General features: G+C 37.3%; 1 protein-coding gene across 6 annotated transcripts in view; it reads left to right on the top strand.

The window, feature by feature from the left end:
- The first annotated feature begins 1,198 nt into the window (after nucleotides 1-1,198).
- LOC127105387 (mediator of RNA polymerase II transcription subunit 15a) overlaps nucleotides 1,199-23,892 on the top strand; it is a 29,017-nt gene continuing 6,323 nt past the window's right edge. For 2 of the 6 annotated variants that reach the window (XM_051042566.1, XM_051042570.1), the window contains exons 1-6: nucleotides 9,565-9,731; nucleotides 9,932-10,055; nucleotides 10,703-10,814; nucleotides 11,199-11,319; nucleotides 12,223-13,455; nucleotides 14,148-14,218. In XM_051042566.1, coding sequence (XP_050898523.1) covers nucleotides 9,946-10,055; nucleotides 10,703-10,814; nucleotides 11,199-11,319; nucleotides 12,223-13,455; nucleotides 14,148-14,218 — 1,647 coding nt within the window. In that variant the 5' untranslated portion in view covers nucleotides 9,565-9,731; nucleotides 9,932-9,945. Of the gene's footprint in view, nucleotides 1,332-1,529; nucleotides 1,654-1,976; nucleotides 2,089-2,369; nucleotides 2,491-2,803; nucleotides 4,121-4,763; nucleotides 4,835-5,631; nucleotides 5,707-9,564; nucleotides 9,732-9,931; nucleotides 10,056-10,702; nucleotides 10,815-11,198; nucleotides 11,320-12,222; nucleotides 13,456-14,147; nucleotides 14,219-23,892 lie in introns of those variants that run through there. The other 4 variants (XM_051042565.1, XM_051042569.1, XM_051042568.1 and 1 more) reach the window with 4 other exon arrangements.

The raw sequence follows: 23,892 nt of genomic DNA on the forward strand, positions 1-23,892 counted from the left end.
CCAACATCAATGTCAACCCACCCAAACTCAACAACCAACCTCACAACATCAACCTACCACATACACACAACAATCAAACACCAAACCTCGCAACTCGTTCATGTCATCCACCCAACAACCAACCATCAAATGTCGCAATCCATTCATACCACCCACCCAAACACAAAACCAAGAATCAAACCCCACAATCACAATCGTCTATAGCCCAGATGATTCATATGGGTCAATTCATCGTAGCCCCCCACCAATGACCACTCAAACATCCCATCACCATAACACCCAACCATTGTTTATTTATAGTACGTCCTAGGAACCATTGATTCGTTTCCAAAACGATTCAATGGTCCAATTTGGGCAATTATACCGTCCCCAATCCACCCAACTCCAATGACCTAATTACGATGACATGGGTACGGAACTCCATTACGGAAGCGCCATTGGTCAGAGTCTCTCCGGATATTGGGAACAAATGATGACACATCTCAAATACCACAGGAGCTTCCGCAGGACCATTATTTGATCAAACCAGCACGCAAAGACCTCAAGAAAATCGTAGGAGACCTCAGAGACAAACTAATGCACCTGGATGTGGAACAGGGGGACGTTATGATCATGTCAGTTATTAGTTTATTGTCAGTCCAATGTAACCCATTATTACCACATGAATAATTTTTTTATTATATTATTCTTTTTTATTTAATAAATAAACAATATTAAAAAAAAAATACATGGGGTGCAGGCGCCAGAGGCATTAACGCCCACACCACAAACAACACTAAGGCACCAGGGGCATTGACACCTCCTCATGAGAACCAATGCATGACGCATTCTCATGAGGAACCCAATACATGCGTCAATGCTATCGGCGCCTCCTCTTCATGTTTAGGAAATACGTCAGTTCATCTAACACATTCTCTTCTAAAAATGATTAATTTAATATATTTTTTAAATTATTTATTATTTTCGATTTTTTTTAAAAAGATAGATTATTTAAAAAAAAATTCAAAAAAATGACTCACTCCACTTCCCTTCCCCTACCTCCCCTCTACATAAAGATTTATTTTAATAAACAAAAGAGTCTTGCTAACTTGTGCCATTAAAACACAAGTTAAGGTTACTATAATTAAAAAATTTATGTGAAATAAAATAATATTTTAAGTTTCAAAAAATTAAATGTACACATTTCAAGATAATATTTCAACAAATAAGTCATTAACTTGGGCCTTGGGGGCCATGTTAGCATTAACCTAAACAAATTAGGGAAAAACGATCCTTTATATATTTCACTCTGTCGTCACCTTGCAAAACTCCCAAGAATCCCCTCTACGTAGGTTCGTCTTTCTACTGTCATTCTTCAACGCAGCGGACGCGAAACTCCGCAACGGCAGCTACATGCGCCGTGTCGTTCTCGTGACATTGCATCACTGTAGCGGCCATCGGCCTCCCGCACCGCCGCGATTAGCTTACTACACATTAGTTAGTGTCTTTTTAGAATTTTGCTTATGACTGTACTTTTTCTCGTTCTTCAGGTAATTTAGATTCCATGGATTCCAGTAATTGGATACCCGATCAGGGTTCTGAACCCACTCTCGACACTATTGATTGGAGAACTCAACTGGATCCTGAATCCCGTCAAAGAATTGTCAACAAAATGTAAGAAGATTTCTTTTGTTTGCTCTATAGATGCAATTATATCCAATAAACATACAACTTTGCTGGTAATTTTATTCAATTTCCGAGAAATAACACGCAAATGCATTCATTAATTTCCAGATAATTTTACGTTCCATGCATGATTTTTAGCATGTTTGTGCTATCACTAGAATACTTCTTGAACGCGGGATAGCTGAATATTAAAATATTACTATTATATACTTTTCGAGTTTTCCAATCATTTACTCTGGCATTGTCTAAACAATCTCTGTCACTTTAGTTATCTAAATATAAAGTAATGTTGCTATTCATTTCATTTGTAGAATGGACACATTAAAAAAACATCTTCCCGTTTCTGGGACGGAGGGATTACACGAACTTCGGAAGATTGCTCAAAGGTTTGAAGATAAGATTTATGCTGTTGCCACAAGCAAGGTACATTCATGATGAGTATCGTGCAACTTCCACTTTCATTCATGGTTACTCATGCAACTGTGGTGTATCGTAGTATAGCATATACTAGCATCCTAATGTAGTTTACTGTATATAGCCTATTGAACAAACGACTCTTCTCACAAACAGTTATTCTCTTTGTAACTAACTATAGCATTGAGATTTTCTCCCATCTTCTCTTTCTCATCCTCAAAGACAGCTTAGGTTTCCATTATGTTGAACATATCATTGTTTAACTCGCTACTTGTGTTCCTTCTTTTCAGTATGATTATCTCCGCAAGATTTCTATAAAAATGCTTACAATGGAGACCAAATCTCAAAGCACCATTGCCAGCAATATGACATCAAATGAAGGAGGTCCTAGCAATAATCCGCCTGATCAAGGTAAGCATATGTTATTTGGGGATTCGGTGGTTGTATTCGGGTATGGGCGTATGGTACTAAAGTTTGCAAATCCTATTTAATTATATATGTTTTTAAATATTGAGAAAGCTAACTAGAGTACTGTATTTGCTTGGCATGGTTTGTGAATAATATTATATGCTCTTAAAGAATTTGTTTACTGATTTTTGATGATTTTAGTTTTATATTATAGTATTGTATCTCCGTGATTCTAAACGTGTTATTAAAATCAAAATGGTGCTTTCATGTTAAATATTGTGATAATCCATATTTGTTTTCTTTTCCTTTATCACAGGACTTGTTTTACAGTCTCAAGTTCTTAATCCAGGACAACAACATCCTGATCCTCATCAACAGCTTCTACCCCAAACCATTCAAAATCATGTTGCACCTCAACCTAACCCGCCATCGGTTCCCAGCCAGAATATTAGCATATATTCCAACACACAACAACCTGGGCAAAATTCTGTGAGTAATTCTATTGGCCAGAATTCCAATATACAGTGTATGTTTCCTGGTTCTCAAAGACATATGCCAGGTTGGCAGCAAGTTGTTCCCCCACAGCAACAGCAACAACCACAGAATCAACAGATTCTTTACCAGCAGCAGCAACAAGTTATGAAGCATATGCTATCTCAGATGCAGCAACAACAACAGCAGAACCTTCTGCAACCAAACCAGTTGAATACCTCTCAACAATCAGTTATGCAAACGTCATCTGCTATGCAGCCTTCGACGATGCAATCGATTCTATCTAGCCTTCAACAAAATCAGCAGTCTAACAATGTTCAACAGTCAACACAGTCTAGGCTTCAGCAACATTCCCAAATTATTAGGCAGCAACATCAACAGAATTCTATTGCTCAACAGCAACAGCAACAACCACAGAATCAACAGATTCTTTACCAGCAGCAGCAACAGTTTATGAAGCATATGCTATCTCAGATGCAGCAACAACAACAGCAGAACCTTCTGCAACCAAATCAGTTGAATACCTCTCAACAATCAGTTATGCAAACGTCATCTGCTATGCAGCTTTCGACAATGCAATCGATTCTATCTAGCCTTCAACAAAATCAGCAGTCTAACAATGTTCAACAGTCAACACAGTCTAGGCTTCAGCAACATTCCCAAATTATTAGGCAGCAACATCAACAGAATTCTATTGCTCAACAGCAACAAACACCAATGTTGCAACAACTGTTAATAAATCAGCAAAATAATCTAACAAATATACATCAACAACTTTCGGGAAATGATGTACCCGGGTTACAGCAACAGCAGTTTGGAACTGATTCTGGCAACCAAGGTATCCAAACAAGCCATCATTTTGCACAAGTGTTGCAACAACCAAAGTTTTCAATGCAGCCACAACTGCAACACAATGCATCAAAGTTGTTGCCATCTCAGTCGCAGCAGTCCCAGTCACAGGCTTCACCGCAGCAATTAATGTCGCAGATTCACAATCAGCTTGCACTGATGCAACAGCAGCCAAGTTCTTTGCAAAAATTGCAACGATATATGCAGCAAAATCTCCAAGCATCAGGGTCCTTACATCCACAGCAAAAACAATTATATCAATCCCAAAGAGCTCTTCCTGAAACATCCACATGTATGTACTTGCATCCATGTATTTTGCCTTGTCATCATTTTCCTTGTGATTCAATAGTTCTATTAGCAAATGCAAAGTACTCTGGTAGAACTGGACCAAGTGATAGAGTGAAAATAGGAAGAGACCATAAATGGTGTATCATTCAACAGTACTTTCTCTGATCATGATGATCCAGAGGCAGAAGGTGATGTCCAAAAGGAACATTCCTCGCTGGTATTTGAGAGACCCGTGTACCCTCAATCAACTTACTTACTTTAATCCATTCCTTCCTTAGCTTCCTTCCTTTCTATCCTATATATTCTCAACTTCTAACCATATCTAGATATTACAATAAGGTAAGTGGGGTGCTATCTCCTGCGCTTGCATGTTTTTCCTTATGTAGACCCTTTTTATTGTTAACCTGTTGTCACCTCTGTAGCACCGACACTTCTAGAAAAAGATGTGTTTGTGTCAGTGTCGGTGTCCGAAACCGACACCGACACTTGTGATTACGTTTAATTTATTCATTTTATCAAATTATTACCGATATCGACGTGTCAGAGTCGGTGTTGTGTTTCCGGTGTCTGCTTCATAGGTTATCACGCTCGTGTATTTTCTTAGCAGTGTATTATTTCATTTGATTTTTGTATCATATTTCTTGTAGCTTCTGTAGATTCTACAGCACAGACTGAACAACTAAGTGGGGGTGATTGGCAAGAAGAATTATACCAAAGGGTACTATGCTATTTTTTTTATCACTTTTATATTGTCAGAAAAGTCTTGCAAGGACTGTAGAAATTAGTCAAGCAAATCATATAGTAAAATAGAGAAGGGTTATTATATATGATGGATTTTAATGTTGGAATTTCACTTTAAAAAATTAATTCTTTTGGTCTGAAGTCAGTTTGGGGCGGGTGGGGCAGTTTTTGTCTCCCCCGGCCCCGACATAAGTTAGTATTCCCCGCCCCACACCCATTATCAACCGGGGTGTCCCCGCCAAAGTCGGGGCGGTTTTGGGTGGGTGTAGGCGATTTTGAATTTGTTATCAGTCCTACTTAAGGGGAAATTCATCAAGCTGTTCTTTTTTTAAATATTTCTGAAACCGGCTATCCATTCTGTGCAATGTGTGAATGAATGATTCTCATCTTTAGCATGACATTTGAAATCTTGCGCTATGCAACTATATAAATTGCTGAATGCGTTTCAGAAAATAGTGTTTGTTAAAGCTGTCCTTCCATTGAAGTAGTGTTTATAATTACTAGTCTGATTCCATTTTTATATATTTTGCATTGCTTCAGTGAAAGTGAAAGTTGGTGTTACTGTTAACTCTAGACATCATCTCAATTTAGGCATGAAAATGAAACTTGCAATTTATGATAACACAACAATAGGAAAGAAAAGAAAAAAAACGAAACGAACTTCTCACATTATATCTAGAAGTGTTATGCAAGAGTGATTCAAACATTATTGTATGAGGGATTTCAAGGATACCAATGTTGTGATTATTTGACTTTGCCTGTTTCAATCTACAGGTGCAAACCATGAAAGAAGATTACTTGCCAGATCTGGATGAAATGTTCCAGGAAATTGCTATGAAACTTCAGCAGGTATGTTCACGATTCTTTGACTTACCAGTTATCAAAGCTGCTGATATTGTTAAATCAGGGTTGAGAATTGCTAAGAACAAACGCTTTCAGCCACACGCCCAAATAATTTGCCACTTAACCTATTTTTTTACCTACTTACCTGCTAACTGGTTCTATATGTTAAATATGAACTCTTTTTTCTTTCTTCGTCTGATTAGTTTAGTCTGCAACTGACCCACCCAAGCTACCTCCATGAGAGCCAACCTTCCTCCATCAGTCTCCACTATCATTCATTTTTTTTCAACACCTCACTCAAGTGTCATCTTCCTTCCAATAGCTACTTTTAATCTCCTCTCTCATCTTGACATTTTTGGTCTTCTACCTTTATCAACCATAGTTTCCGTGCATCACTTTTCCCTCTCTAAAAACTTTCCCTTCTCTCGAGCTTTCCGGTGCCACAAACACTAGTGTTATGATTGAAGACCAGATCCGAGTCCTCTTCTGTGAGCTTTTTGATTTCAATTAGTTCTATTATGTGTTACATTTGGTCCGACAATGGGCCCATCACCATCTCGATAAATGTTTTCCAACTGTTCCACTTAATTGAAAATCACAATTTATACACCACTCAAAACCAGATTTCAAAAGCAAATGATCCAGTGAGCAAGGCTTAGTAGTGCTGTTTATGTGAGATTATGATTTATCGGTGCGGAAGGATGATTGACATCATGGAATACTTGGCAAGCAAGGTTGAGTGATGGTGTGTCTGGGTGTTTGAGGGAGAGAGAAGTAGATGTGTGTGTTTGAATTTGTAAGCCAATTGTGCAGGTTGCCTGTTACATGGTTTAATGAAAAGAATGATGTGACATCTTATTAGAGTGTATGCTTGAAAGCGTGTATCTGACCGCGTAAGAATAGCATTATGATTGGTAAAAACTAGATTCTGCATCATGCTCTAGTCTACATAGTAAATGAAAAAAAAAACCTCAACTCCTTTCTGAAATAGAATGCTGTATTCCTATGTCTTTTGCCAATAATTTATCGCTGTTGCAAGAATATAACTAAAAATGATTAGATGACAAAGGATTTATTATAAAAAAACAATGTAACCGAAGGGTATTAAAAATTCTTCTCAATCTTTTTCTTTTTGAAAACAAAATTCTTCTCAATCATAACAAAGTTCACTTTTCCTTAAAAGCCTTAATTATTGACATTTCCAATTTTACTCTGTTTAATATAATTTCCATTTTTTATTTATCAGTATGACTCTACTCCTCAACAGCCAATGTCAGATCAGATTGAAAAGTTGAGGGTATATAGACTGATATTGGAACGCATGATACTATTCCTACAGCTTCCTAAGAACAGCATTGGGCTTAGTTTGAAGGAAAAATTGGGAGCATATGAAAAGCAGATTGTACATCTCATAAGTTCATTTAAGCTCAGGAAATCCATCTCGTCCTTGCAACCAGGACAGCTTCCCCCAACTCATATGTCTTCGACACCACAGTCACAATCTCAAGTTACTTCAGTACAGTCTCATGAAAATCAAATGATCTCTCAAATGCAGCCATCAAACTTACAAGGTTCTGCAGCAACTCTACAACAAAACAATGCTGCGAGCTTGCAGCACAATTCTCTGTCTCATTTATCAACAACACAACAAAATATGCTGAATACAATTCAACCAAGTAATAATGTAGATGCTGGGCAAGGAAATTCTATGAACTCTCAGCAAAAGGTTCCCTTGTGCCCCCTTCAACAAAACAATGTCAGTACTCCTCAACAGACCAACATCAATTCATTATCATCACAAGGTGGGGTGAATGTGATCCAACCAAATCTAAATACCCATCAGTCAGGTTCAACTATGTTTCAGCCCCAACTGAAACATCAGAAATATCAGATGCTGCAGAATCAACAGTACAAACAACAAAATCAGCAACTAGGAGAATTGATGCTGAGGCAGCAGATCCTACAGCGGCTACACCAGCTGTCTGGGGAACTGCAGTATATTACCTCAGGTCAAAACTCAGGTTATTCCCATCATCAGTTGAAACAAATGAATCCTTTTCAGGTTGCTTCACCCAAACTCTTTCAGGTTGCGTCTCCTCAAATTCCACAACACTCATCTCCCCAAGTTGACCAACAAACTCATCAACAGTCTCTAGCAACAGTTGCAACTCCTCTTCAATCTTCTTACTCACCTTTTGGGCTCCCTGTTCCTTCCCCTCCCATGGCTCCATCTCCTAAGCTAGTAGTTTCTGAGAAGCCCGTTCCTGGTGTTTCATCATCAAGTGCTGCTAATGTTGGGCAACATACAGGGGGTGCAGCATCACCAGCTCAAACCCTTGCCATAAGGACTCATGGGATATCAGCCTCTCCTTTATTGGCAGAATTCAGTGGTCTAGATGATGCCTATTTTAATGCTTTCACAATTACTTCTGGAAAAGATTTCGGGGAAGAATTTGGAAAAGAACTTTTGAAGGAGACGAGATCAAAAAAGATTGAGAAGTTGAAGAAGGAGGTTGAGAGTATCGTGATGAAGATGAAGTTACTCATCCTAGTTCTTATTTGTTTTTGGGTTTTTCTTGTGCTATTTTATAAGTCCATGTAACAAATGGAGGGAAACCATGAATGGAATTTCAATGTGCAATGCAATTTGATGTTCAATGTATTTTGATATTAAATGTAACTTGATGTTCATTTGATGTTCAATGAAAGACCTATGATTGTGTTGGTAAATATGTGTTTGGGTTTTTTAGTATGTTTTGTAAGTTATTTTGAAACTGATATAGCCTTTTAATGTGCATATTTGAGAGATAAAAAATGACCAAGTTCAAAACAAGACCTAGTTACATATCCAGACCGATTTGATATATAGCCTTTTAATATACACTTTTAGCATTGATGCATAAGTACTGCATTAGAATTTGCAAGCTTGTTTTTATAGAATAGAAATGTTACTCCATTATATTCAAAACAAACACATATAATGCATTATGTAGCAAAGTTACAATAAAAATAAATCAAAATAAGCACATACACTGCATTAAGTAGCAAAACATAACACATTCAAAACAATATTACAAGACAAAATTACATATTCAAAACAAGAATTAGAATTAACCGATTGTGACAGGATTACAAAATAGAATACATCATCCTAACTTTTACCTTGAGTAACAGGATTTCAAAACATAATACATCTTTCTAACTTTCATCTTGAGCAAGTTGCTTTGAAATTTCGTCTCATGATTTCATGTTACAAACATCTAGTGTATTCTCAATTTCAAAAGGTTCATTTGCACTTAAATTAAGGCATTTGATTGATTTAGCTCTTCAAATTGACTTTAAACTCTAACTATTCATGATTGGAATTTTAAAACTCTTGGCAAGTTTTGGTTTCTTGGCATTGACAAGTTTCTTTTCCTCGTCATTTGTAGGTTTTGGTTTCTTGGGATTGATAGGATTAAGTTCGTCAAGTTTTGGATCAACATCTTGATAATCAACTTTCTCAATTTTAGCAATCAGATCTTCAATTGCAACATCTATCTTAGGGTCATTTAGGGCAGTTTTTTTTTCTTTACTAAAACTATTGGCAAAAATTGAAGTCCCATTTTGTTTTGTTTAAAGATAGAATCCACAAAAAATTTATATAGAATGACATTTTTTATTTTATAAGTCGGTTTTGTATAATGAATTAGACCAAATTTTAATTTTACCATGATATCACTAACCTATCGATTTGAACCATCCATCATTTATATATGCACGCCAAATCCAAAAAATATTGGAAAAGGAAAGTGCATTGAAGTAATATTTAGTCAAAGCTTAATTAAAAATAAAGTAAAAGATAAAGTAAAAGATAAAGGGATACTTAGGCATTTTCTAATCTTAGTTAGATAGATAGTTGAATGTTTGTTTTAATAAACAATCTTTTTTACATTTTATGTGTGTGAACTTGCCAAAGCCCCAAGTTCTGCTTTTCGTTTAACCTAGCAGCAGTTACGTTAATTCAAAAACGACGCTGGTTCGTCTTTCTGGTTCGTCTTTCTACTGTCATTCTTCATTCTAGCGGATGCGATACTCCGCAACGCCAGCTACATGCGCCGTGACATTGCATCACTGCAGCGGTCAGCGGCCAGCGGCCACCACCGCGATTGCGCCGCGATTAGCTAACTACACTATTAATTAGTGTTTTTTTAGAATTTTGCTCATGACTCCACTGTTTCTTGTTCATCAGATAATTGAGCTTGGATGGATTCCAATAATTGGATGCCTAATCAGGGTTCTGAACCCACTCTCGACACTGCTGATTGGAGAATTCAACTGCATCCTGAATCCCGCCAAAGAATTGTCAACAAAATGTAACAATATTTCTCTTGTTTCTTCTATACATGCAGTTATACAACTTTGCTTGAAAGTTTGTTCAATTTTGTAGAAATAATAGGCAAATGCATTCATTAATTTCCAGATGAATGTTGTTTATCCAAATCACTACCAGATCATTTTAAGTTCTATGCATGATTTTTAGCATGTTTGTGCTACAACTAGATTACTTCTTGAATGGGTGGGTAGCTGAATATTAAAATATTAATATTATATACTTTTTAGTTTTCCAACCATTTACTGTTGCATTGTCTAACATTTTGAAATAGTTGGAAAAAACTTTTATTTTTATTTTTATCATTGATGAGTTGGATAGAAACATGGTTTTTGATACAATATTATGACATAGTTTGATCCATGTAGCTGACCATACTTAGTATACTTAGTTGGATAAGGATTGGTTGTTGTAGTATCATCGATAAACGGTGATTGGATCTGTCCTCTAAACATTAATCCAAGTAAAGTTCCCTATTTTCTTTGTTCAGCTGGTGGGGAATGTAAAACTATTTGACAAACTGATTGGCCTTTTACACCACTGATCTTGTTTTGTTTTTGTGGCATTGTCGAAACAATCTCTGTCACTTTAGTCATCTAAATATAAAATAATGTTGATATTCATTTGTAGAATGGACACATTAAAAAAACATCTTCCTGTTTCTGGGAATGAGGGATTACTTGAACTTCGGAAGATTGCTCAAAGGTTTGAAGATAAGATTTATGCTGCTGCCACAAGCCAGGTACATTCATGATGAGTATTGTGCAACTTCCACTTTCATTCATGGTTACTCATGCAACTATGGTGTATTGTAGTGTAGCATATACTAGTATCTTACTGTAGCTTATTGTGTATAGACTATAGAACAATTGTTCTCACAAACAGTTATTCTTGTTGTAACTAACTAGCTGGTCTTATGTGATCTCTCTAACTAACTGAATCAAATAAGTTAGGGACTTGACCTCTATAAATACAAGTCATCATGTTATCATAACTAGTTTTTTTAATCAATGAGCAACATTGAGATTTTCTCCCATCTTCTCTTTCTTATCCTCAAAGACAACTTAGGTTTCCATTATGTTGAACATCAATTGCTTAACTTGCTACTTGTGTTCCTTTTTTTCAGTCTGATTATCTCCGGAAGATTTCTATGAAGATGCTTACAATGGAGACCAAATCTCAAAGCACCATTGCCAGCAATATGCCATCAAATGAAGGAGGCCCTAGCAATAATCCGCCAGATCCAGGTAAGCATATATTTTATTTTGGGATTCGGTGGTTGTATTCAGTATGGTACCAAAGTTTGCAAATCCTATTTAATTATATATGTATTTAAGTTTTGTATTTGCTTGGCATGGTTTGTGAATAATATTATTAGCTGTTAAAGAATTTGTTTACTGATTTTTGATGATTTTAGTTTTATATTATAGTATGTTTTCTCAGTGATTCTATTCTAAATGATCCTTGGAAGGAAATTAAATGACCCACCTAAACAATTAAGGGGGCCATATTGTTAAAGGACAGGTTGATGAACAGTTAACACACATTGCTAAATGTTGTTGGGACTACATAGTTGTTAGCATGTATAAATGTTGTTGGGACTATATATATAATTATTGACATCCTATTGATCTGGATCTAATAAATGAAGTTTATTCTATTGGCCCTTCTTGGAATTTTATGTTGGACCTAGCTCAACCCTTACTTAACCATAGGGGAGTACTATCGACCACTTCTAAACACAATTTCAGGCCATATTTCATTCAATGTGGGATTCTTAAGGCACCCCCATATGCCCGGCCGGAGGAATAGACACTTGGAGCGTGACCCGAGTGGTCCAACAATGTTGTGGTCCTATAGATCTTGGATAAGCTCTGATGCAATATTTGATTTTTGGGTTGGGTCTAACTCAACCTTTGCAAAACCAGCTTATAGAGGCTACGACTACCCACCTCTTATATAGAATAATTTTTAGACCATATCTCAAATGTGAGACTCTTAATGGCCATCTTACTATTTTTCTTGTCTTGTTTTATTTCCTTCTTTTGAATTTTCAGATTTATCTTTTCCATGTATTGTTAAAATCCAAATGGTGTTTTCATGTTAAATATTGTGCTAATCCATATTTGTTTTCTTTTCCTTTATCACAGGACTTGTTTTACAGTCTCAAGTTCTTAATCCAGGACAACAACATCCTAATCCTCGTCAGCAGCTTCTACCACAAACCAGTCAAAATCATGTTGCACCCCAACCTAACCTGTCATCGGTAACAACTCTATCCCAGACTCCCAGCCAGAATATTAGCCAAAATTCAAACACACAACAACCGCAAAATTCTGCGACTAATTCTATTGGCCAGAACTCCAATATACAGGGTATGTTTCCTGGTTCTCAGAGACAAATGCCAGGTAGGCAGCAAGTTGTGCCCCCACAGCAACAGCAACAACCACAGAATCAACAGATTCTTTACCAGCAGCAGCAACAGGTTATGAAGCATAAGCTGTCTCAGATGCAGCAGCAACAACAACAGCAGAACCTTCTGCAACCAAATCAGTTGAATACCTCTCAACAATCAGTTATGCAAACGTCATCTGCTATGCAGCCTTCGACGATGCAATCGTCTCTATCATCTAGCCTTCCACAAAATCAGCAGTCTAACAATGTTCCACAGTCAACACAGTCTAGGCTTCAGCAACATTCCCAAATTATTAGGCAGCAACAGCAACAGAATTCTATTTCTCAACAGCAACAAACACCAATGACTCAACAGTCAATCTTGCCTGCACAGCAACAGCAGCAGTTTGGAGGGACTCAATCAAATGTAACAAATGGGCAACATGCTCAGATGCTTGGACAACAGAACAATGTTGGTGACACACTTAAGTCCCAGAGGTTGCATCCACAACAGAATAATCTCATGAACCCGCAACAGCGACAACAACAACAGTTAATAAATCAGCAAAACAATCTAGCAAATATACATCAACAGCAGTCGGGAAATAATGTACCGGGGTTACAGCAACAGCAGTTTGGAACTGATTCTGGCAACCAAGGCATCCAAACAAGCCATCATTCTGCACACATGTTGCAACAACCAAAGGTTTCAATGCAGCAACAATTGCAACAAAATGCATCAAAGTCGTTGGCATCTCAGTCGCAGCAATCCCAGCCACAGGCTTCACAGCAGCAACTAATGTCGCAGATTCACAATCAGCCTGCACAGATGCAACAGCAAATGGGTTTGCAGCAGCAGCCAAGTTCTTTGCAACGAGATATGCAGCAAAAACTCCAAGCATCAGGGTCCTTACATCAACAGCAAAGTGCTCTTGATCAGCAAAAACAATTATATCAATCCCAAAGAACTCTTCCTGAAACACCCACAAGTATGTACTTGCATCCATGTGTTTTGCTGTGTCATCATTTTCCTTGTGATTCAATAGTTCTATTAGCAAATGCAAAGTACTCTGGTAGAGCTGGACCAAGCGATAGAGTGAAAATAGGAAGATACCATAACGGGTGTATCATTCAACAGTGCTTTCTCTGATCATGATGATCCAGAGGTAGAAGGTGATGCACGGAAGGAACATTCCTCGCTGGTATTTGAGGGACCCGTACCCTCAATCAACTTACTTTCTCTAATCTATTCCTTCCTTAGCTTCCTTCCTTTCTATCCTATATATTCTCAACTCCTAAACATACCTGGATATTACTATAATTTAAGTGGGGTGCAATCCCCTGCGCTTGCCTGGTGTTCCTTTTGTATATATTCTCAACTCCTAAAACATACCTAGATATTACAATAATTTAAGTGGGCGCTGGTTTTCCATTTGTAGACCCCATTTATTAACATACCTAGATATTACAATAATTTAAGTGGGGTGCTATCCCCTGCGCTTGCCTGGTGTTCCTTTTGTATATATTCTCAACTCCTAAACATACCTAGATATTACAATAATTTAAGTAGGGCGATGGTTTTTCATTTGTAGACCCCAGTTATTGTTAACCTGTTATTGCACTCTCATGTATTTTCTTAGCATTGTATTTTCATTTGATTTCTGTATCATACTTCTTGTAGCTTCTGTAGATTCTACAATACAGACTGAACAACTAAGTGGGGGTGATTGGCAAGAAGAATTATACCAAAAGGTACTAGTTGAATCTGTAATTCTTATTTTATTATATGAAGAGAATACACAGTAAGTATATATATATATATATATATATATATATATATATATATATATATATATTTCATTGTTAGGAACTATTACATTGTAAGGTATAAATAGGATACAACAAGCTGTACTAACTTGTTAATAAACAGAGAAATAACTCCCTATAATTGCTGCTACCTAAATAAGGAAATAAATCTATTTACACCACTGTTTTGTAACAGCTTAACAAATCATAATCAAATGATTATGATTTGATATGTGCTAATCTTCAACACTCCCCCTCAATCTGGGTGGTAGATGTCTATCATACCCAAATTGGATTTGATATTTTCATAAGTATTCCTTGGAAGAGCCTTGGTTAAGATATCTGCAGTTTGCTTGTATGATGGGACATGATCAATATTTATAATCTTCTGATTAATTTTTTCTTTAATGAAGTGTCGGTCAATTTCCACATGTTTTGTTCTATCATGTTGGACTGGGTTCTTTGCAATGCTTATAGCAGCTTTGTTATTACATAGTAACCTCACAGAATGGTTCACATGAATTTTGATTTCATCTAGGATGCTCTTAAGCCACATTCCTTCACAAATACCTAGGGCCATAGCTCTAAATTCTGCTTCTGCACTACTCCTCGCCACTACAGATTGTTTCTTGCTTCTCCAAGTTACTAGGTTCCCCCACACAAATGAATAATAACCTGTAGTCGATTTTCTGTCTGTAGAGCATTCTGCCCAATCTGAATCTGTATAAACTTCAATGTCCCTGTTTGAATTCCTCTTGAAGTGGAGGCCTCGACCTGGTGTGCCTTTGAGATATTGGAGGATTCTATTCGCCATTTTCATGTTAGACTCAGTTGGATTTGACATGTAGCGACTAGCCAAGCTTACAGCGAACCCAATGTCGGGCCTAGTGTGAGATAGGTAGATTAGTTTCCCAACTAAACTTTGATATCTATCTTTGTCGGCTGGTGGACTTTCATCTTCTCTTCCTTTTATTTGTTCTATTGGTGTATTAGCTGCCTTGCACCCAAGCATTCCAGTTTCTTGAAGTAGGTCAAGGGTGTATTTCCTTTGTGATACATAGATACCATCCTTTGTTCGAGCAACTTCCATCCCTAAAAAATACTTCAGTTGTCCCAAGTCCTTAACTTCAAATTCCTTTGCCAAGAGTCCCTTTAAATGATCAATTTGATCATAATCATTTCTTGTAATAACGATATCATCAACATAAACAATAAACAAAGCTACCTTTCCTTCCATGGAGTGTTTAACAAACATAGTGTGATCTGATTGGCATTGGTTGAACCCGTCTTTCTTTACAACTCGAGTCAATCTATCAAACCACGCCCTTGGAGACTGCTTGAGGCCATAAATGGATTTTCGGAGCCTGCACACCATATTTGCGGTGCTGGATGATTCAAGTCCAGGAGGAATCTGCATATAAACTTCCTCTTCTAGGTCACCATTTAAGTAGGCATTCTTGATATCTAGTTGATGGAGTGGCCAATCTAAATTTGCAGCCAAAGAGAGAATAACTCTAACTGAGTTCAGTTTGGCCACCGGTGCAGAAGTCTCTTCATAATCTACTCCATATGATTGAGTAAATTCCTTTGCTACAAGTCGAGCTTTGTACCGATTTACACTCCCATCTGCATTATACTTCATGGAGAATATCCATTTGCATCCTACCGACTTCTTCCCTGATGGTAGGCTTGTGATCTCCCAAGTGCCATTCTTAATTAAGGCCTGAACCTCTTCAGTTACGGCTGCTGCCCATTCAAAATTTTGGAGTGCCTCCTGGATGTTGCTTGGAATATGTGTATTGTCAAGGGCTGTTACAAACGTCTTGTAACTCTGGGACAATTTTCCATAAGATACAAATCTTTCAATGGGATGTTTAGTACACGATCTTACATTTTTTCTCAAAGCAATAGGAATATTAATGTCATCAACATTCACAGAGTTAGGAGCAGTATTACCTGAGGGAACGTCATTTTCTAGAGTCTTGGAGGTTTCTTGGTTCTGCCTTGGTGCTGTGTAGGACTCTATTCCCTTCTTGCTCTTCCCGGAGTACACTTTCACGTTGTTTTCTGGTGCAGTTTCTGTTGTAGGAGCTGTAGTTTCTACTGCAATTTCCTCTACATTTTCTAACGTAGTTTCTTTTGGTCCATGTGTAGGTTCTGCAGTTTCTGTTGCATTTTCATTTGGTTCAGGTGTAGGTTTTGATGCCTCTGCCGTGAGTTTGGGTTCAGTTAGCTCAAGTTCCAAAAGTTGGGATTCTACCACTTCAATTGGATAGATGTTCTCCCCCTGAATGCCAACTTTGGGATAATATGGTTGATTCTCAAAAAAAGTTACATCCATGGTGTGGTAGAATTTTTTGTTTTGAGGTGAATAACATTTGTATCCCTTTTGGTGAGGAGAGTAGCCGAGGAATATGCGTTTAATGGATTTCAGGTCAAGTTTACTGCGTTGGGGATCAAGATTATGGACAAAGGTTGTGCATCCAAATATTTTCAAAGGAATAGATGTAAGGATGCGATTGGTTGGGTATAAGGTTTGGAGAGTGGAGTAAGACGTATGAAAGTTAAGGATTCGGGAAGGCATTTTGTTTATTAGATAGGTTGCAGAGAGGACAGCTTCTCCCCAAAAATGGTTAGGGACATTTGTAGCTAGCATGAGAGATCGGGTTACTTCTAGGAGGTGTCTATTCTTTCTCTCGGCAACCCCGTTCTGCTGAGGTGTATCCACACATGAGGTTTGGTGTATTATTCCATATTGCGTAAAGTATGAGCTTAGGGTAGAATTATAGTACTCACGACCATTATCACTCCTAAGCACTCTAATCTTGCTTTGAAATTGTGTTTGCACCATGGTATGGAAACATTCAAATATTCTACCAACTTCCGATTTGTCTTTCATAAAGTAGACCCAAGTGATCCGTGTGTGGTCATCAATAAAGGTGACAAACCATCTTGATCCAGTTACATTTCTGACTCGCGATGGTCCCCATACATCACTATGAATAACATAAAAAGGTTGGGAAAGTTTATAGGGTTGAGGTGGGTGGGGGCTGCGTGTATGTTTGGACAATTGACAAATTTTACATTGAAACAACTTCTGATTTTTATTGAATACTTTAGGAAGCATTTTTTTCAAGTACATAAAATTTGGGTGGCCTAGTCTATAGTGCCACAGCATTGCAGAATTTCACTACATGCAGAAACTACAGCTCAAGAGGTTGCCTCGGATTCTGGTTTAGATGCTTCAGCCTGAAGGATATAGAGTCCAACACATTCTTTAGCATTGCCAATCGTCCTCCCCGACTCCAAAATCTGAAATTCACACAGGTTAGGAAAGAATTTAGTGATACACTTCAAATCCTTTGTAAGTTTACTGATGGACAGCAAGTTACAATCAAGTTTAGGCACATACAGTACTGAACTAAGAGTAATATTTTGTGAAATAATGACTGAACCTTTACCCATGACCTTAGAAAGGGTACCATCAGCAATTCGAACAGTCGAATTATTTTGACATGGAGAATAGCTATCAAAGACAGTCAAATCTCCAGTCATGTGATCAGATGCTCCTGAGTCAATAATCCATGAATTTTGTTTTCCCATGCTAGTGTTTAGAGCATGAAAAAGATTACCTTTTTGTGCCACAGTAGCTGTACCAATTGTTTGTTGAAGCATTTTTTGTAAGGCTTCCATTTGCTCCTTGTTGAATGGTGATGAGTGAGAATTTACCTCAGCTGTGTTCCCCCTGCTGTCCCGGTTTTTAGTCCATTTTAGCTCTGATGGCTTTCCATGAATGATCCAGCATGTCTCCTTGGTATGACCCGGTTTCTTGCAGTGGTCACACCAAGGCCGAGTTTTCTTTTGGAAAGAACGCTGATCTCCCCTTGTTGCCATTGCAGATCCTTCTATAGATGGGACTGCACTGGATTTTCCAAGCATCACTTTTCTCCTGCTTTCCTCTCTTCGTATTTCCGAGAATGCTTCTCGAATTTTTTGAAGAGGTTTGGTTCCAAGGATTCTCCCACGAACTTCATCAAGTTCTGTGTTCAAACCTAATAGAAATTTGTAGACTCTATCTTTCTCCACCAATTCTTTGTACTTCTTTTTGTCCTCCGTGCAACTCCATTCAACTTCATCATATACATCCAGTTGCTGCCAGTGACGATTGAGAGTATTAAAATACTCTGTGACTGAGCGGTCATCTTGACGCAAATCATGGAGTATGCTCTTGATTTCAAAAATTGCAGATGTATTGTCGACATTAGAGTAGGTTTCCTTTACGGCATCCCACATCTCTTTGGCAATGTCATTGTATATGAAATTTTCTCCAATTTCATTTGTCATGGTGTTTAGCAGCCATGACATTACTAGACTGTTTTCTAGTTGCCATTTTTCGAGGTTTGAATCCCCCTTTTTTGGACACTTGGAGTCTCCTGTGATATAACCTTCCTTCCCTTTTCCTTGAAGGTAGATTTTGACTGAGCGCACCCATTGATTGTAATTCTGGCCATTCAATTTGTGACCAGTGATAGGAAGAGCATGTCCTTCAGCCAAATTGTTGGCTGAATTTTCTGCTTTAGTATCTGCCATGGGTGGTGCTCAAGATTTAGGGATGGTTCAGATCTTGTGCTCTGATACCATATAGAAATATATTGTATATTTCATTGTTAGGAACTATTACATTGTAAGGTATAAATAGGATACAACAAGCTGTACTAACTTGTTAATAAACAGAGAAATAACTCCCTATAATTGTTGCTACCTAAATAAGGAAATAATAATAATAGAGAATAAATCTATTTACACCACTGTTTTGTAACAGCTTAACAAATCATAATCAAATGATTATGATTTGATATGTGCTAATCTTCAACAAAATATATATATATATATATATATATATATATATATATATATATATATATATATATATATATATATATATATATATATATGTCCAAGTCTCCTAATAAACCCCACTAATTAAGGAGAAGATATAATAAGTGAAGGAAAGATTTGATACAATAATATCCTAATTGATACTCTACTAATAAAAGGAATAGATACATAATAATAATAAACCAATATCTCAACACTCCCCCTCAAGGTGGTGCATATACATCATAAGCATCCATCTTGTCACATATGTAAGTAATCCGAGGTTTTCAAAGAGATTTTGTAAAGAGGTCAACAAGTTGATCCTTGGAATTAACAAAGGAGGTTCTGATGATTCCGATGTTAATCTTCTCTCTAAGAGAGTGGCAGTCGACTTCTATATGCTTTGTCCTCTCATAAAAAAATTGGATTGGAGGAGAGGTGCAAAGTTGACTGATTATCACATACAAGTTCCATATGTCCGACTTTTCCAAAATGAAGTTCCTATAGTAAATTCTTTAACCACATGAGCTCACATGTGGCATGGGCCATGACTCGATACTCAACTTTTGTACTTGATTGAGCAACGACGGTTTGCTTTTTGCTTTTCCATTTGATCAAATTTCCACCAATAAAAACACAATAACCCAATGTAGAGCGTCTATCACTTACATCTCCTGCCCAATTAGCATCTAAATATCCAATGATATCAGTGTTGTCTCTATTACAAAAAAACAAGTTTTTTCTAGGTGATTCTTTGATATACTTAAGGATTTGAATAACTACATCCCAATGGTTGTCACAAGGAGAGTTTAGGAACTGGCTTACTACATTGACTGGAAAAGATATATCAGGTCTAGGCAAGGTAAGATAATTCAACTTTCTTATAAGTCTTCGATATCTTCCTGGATCAGTATATGGCTCCCCTTGATTAGGGAGAAATTTTACATTAGGATCCATAAGAGTGTTAACCAGTTTGCAATCTCAAGAGCATACTTCCTTTGAGAGATAACAATACCTGACTTTGATTGAGCTACCTCACTTCCTAGAAAGTAACGAAGAGGACCAAAATCCTTAGTCTGAAAGTTCTGAAATAAGTGTTGTTTTAAAGCCTTGATACCCTCAAAATCATCACATGTAATTACAATGTCATCAACATAAACCACTAGATAAATATATTTATTGAGGAGCATTTGGGGAAAACAGAGTGTTTTGATTCACAACGGTTAATCCCAAATTGTTGCAACACTATAAATCTTCTAAACCATGTCCAAAGTGATTGTTTCAAGCCATACGAAGACTTGTGCAATTTATAAACCCGATTATACTCCCCATGAGCAACAAACCCAAGAGGTTGCTCCACGTAAATCTCCTCTTCTAAGTCACTATCATGGTAGTCAAAATCGCGATCCTACTCGTAGGATCATACGGTTTTACGATCTTGTAACTCCCCACCGTGCCAGTGAATGATCAGAATCGGTTTTTGGTAGGCATGGTCAGAATCGCCGTGATATCGGTAGAATCGCCGTTTCTGTTGAAAAATCCTTAAAAAGAATTTTTTTTTTAAAATCTGAAACGATTCTTTTCTGCCTAATAACTAGGATAAATGATAATAACTAGGGGTAATCAATACTCAACCACCCAATAATTAAAGATTTATTCAACTTCCCAAAATACATCATGATTAGTGTAACTTCCCAAAATACATTTATTCTTTCCAATTCATTCACCTCAAACTCTTTCACCTCTCCCGTTAAATATAGTCACTATCTCACTCAATATTTCATTGAGTGATTATGACCAACTCCAACATGAATTGTTTGAAAAATTAGTGAATTTTCATTAAGTTTTTCTTAAAAGTTTTCAATTGTTATTTGTTACTGTTTTGAATGTTGTGTTGTTTTGAATTGTCTTGAATTAGTTTCAATGAATATTATCATATGAAATTTCAGCTTTTTAAGTAATTTTGGTGTTATTTGAATTTTATTTTTATATTATGTTGTGTGTCATATGCATATTATTAATCTATATGCAAAATATGTATGCATTTTTAAATTTGGTAGGATCTTACGATCCGTGTTACGATCCCCCGATTCACGATCTAATTACCCCAACCCGATCTTGCGTGGGATCTCGAGTCTGACTACCTTGGTCACTATGCAAGAATGCATTCTTGACATCCAATTAAAATAGAGACCATTGTTTCATGGCAACCATGGCTAGAAAGAGGCGAACATATGCCATCTTCGCAACAAGAGAGAAAGTATCACTATAATCTTGACTGTGGACTTGAGTGTATCCTTTTGCCACTAAGCGAGCTTTCTATCGATCTACCTCTCCATCAGGACCCGCCTTAACATTAAATAGCCAACAACAAATTTTCCAGGTGGGAGAGGAACGATCTCCCGAGTATGATTAGATTCTAAAGCTGACATTTTGTCAAGTATTGCCTGGCTCCACCCTGGATGGGATAAAGCTTCCTGAATAGTTTTAGGAATAGTAACAGATGCAAGTGCAGTAAAAAAAGCACAATAGGTAGGAAATAACCGATGACAAGACACAATTATAAGTAGGATATGGGTTACGGGTTGAACAATTATCTTTACGAATGGTAATGGGCAAGTCAGGAGACAGAGCCGGAGAAGGGGTAGAGGCGCTTGGAATAAGAGTTGAATCGGGTGGTCTCAACCTTCTCTCATAGGTAATACCATATCGGTTCAATAGTGGTGGAGACTCATCTATCACAACGGGTGGACTAGCCGATAAAGGACTGGATTCAATAAGACTCAAAATAAGGAATATGCAAAACTTGATCTAAATTAGTTTCAGGGACACCTTAGTTGGGAAAGTATGGTACGTCCTCAAAGAATGTAACATCTGCAGACGTGTAGAAGGTGAGTAACATCGATATCCCTTTTGGACGTTGAAGTAGTCCCGAAAAACACATTTGATAGCACGAGCAAACATTTTATCACGACCTGGGTTCAAATCATGAACAAAATAAGTACATCCAAAGATACGATGGGAAACAACATACAAGGGATTTGTAGGGTGCACTAGGACATGAGGAACCTGATCATTCAACACAGAGGATGGCATCTGGTTGATTAAATACCCGGCAGTAAGGGACAACATCACCCAAAAACTTTAGATGTACATTGACATTTAGTAAAAGAGTATAAACAGTGTCAACAATGTGTCTATGTTTTCTTTCAGCAACACCATTTTGTTGAGGCGTATGAGGACAACTAGATTGATGTACGATGCCTTTGGAGTGCATGAAAGAGTTGAAGCAATTAGAGAAATATTCTTTTGCATTGTCACTGCGTAAAATGCGAATTGTTTTGCCAAACTGTGTCGAGATTTTAGAACAAAAATTCTTTAAAATATTAAACAACTCAGAACGATCTTTCATTAAAAACATCCAAGTACATCTTGAGAAATCATCGATAAAAATAACATAATACCTATACCCTAGGATAGAAGGAATCCGACTAAGACCCCATACATCGGAATGAACTACATCAAAAAGAGCAAGAGACAAAACTCTGTTATTAATGGGATTGAAAAAGAAACTCTAACATGTTTTCCTAACTAACAAAAATCACATTGTAAAGATTCAAAATGAGGAAGACCAAACGCATTTTTTTTTCAATTTTTGTAAACTCGGATGACCTAAGCGACGATGCATAAGATCAGGATATTCGGTAGTAGCACATATAGCAGAAGTAGATGGTTGAAGATACTAGAAACCATTAAATTTAGTTCTGACTCCAATCGTTTGTCCCGTACTCCGGTCCTGTATCAAAAAGGAATTTGAAGTAAATGTTATGACATTGTTTAACGAGCTGGTTAATTTGCTTATAGAAATCAAATTGAAAGGACAATTAGGAATCAATAAGACAAAACTCAAAGAGAGTGAGGGAATAGGTGATACTCGTCCAACGCAAGTTGCCTTAACTTTAGATCCATACACAATAGTAATATAATGTGGATATTTAGGTGGTGATAATTCAGAGAAAAGTGAGGCATTACCGGTCACATGGTCTAAAGCACCAGAATTCATAACCCATCCAATAGGAGTAACGTGAGAAAGAAAAATCATAGAATTACAAGTTTGAGCATTAGTAGCCGAGGAGGCGGCGTGTTGTGCTGCCTTCAAACGCAAATACTCCTTATAATCGTCTGCAGAAAAAGTAGTTTTGAGTTCACACTTTGGTTCACGGTTTGTAGTGGTTTAAGCAATATTAGCAGTTTTGTTCGGGGTAGCCATGTAAGTCAAAGCACCAATCTTGAGTGTGACCATCTTTCCTACAATGAGTGCAATAGAAGTTACCTCAACCACGTCCTTGACCCCGACCACCACGTCCTCCATTACTAAAATTAGAAACAAAAGCAGAGGATTCAGAAGCAGTATGGGTGTCATCACTTGGTAAAGATACCCGGATGAGACGATCTATTAGTTCTTCTGTCGTAGGGATGGTAGTATTTGTTAACGCGTGATCTTTAACCGAACCATATTCTTTAGAGAGGCCACGAATAACAAACACCATAAACACATTGTCAAGCTTGCCCAGTACCTTCGTGATATCATCACTAACCAACATAAATTTAAGGCCATTAATAGTAGATTGGGCATGGGTATGATATTTTGATAAGTCTTGATCAATCATCTGAAGAGTAGCCAAGTTGCGTGGACCGACGCATACATTCTTTGAATATCGTTAGCATAAAGGTTTTCCGCC

This window comes from Lathyrus oleraceus, chromosome 7 (assembly GCF_024323335.1).
Source record: "Lathyrus oleraceus cultivar Zhongwan6 chromosome 7, CAAS_Psat_ZW6_1.0, whole genome shotgun sequence".
Lineage (NCBI taxonomy): Eukaryota > Viridiplantae > Streptophyta > Magnoliopsida > Fabales > Fabaceae > Lathyrus > Lathyrus oleraceus.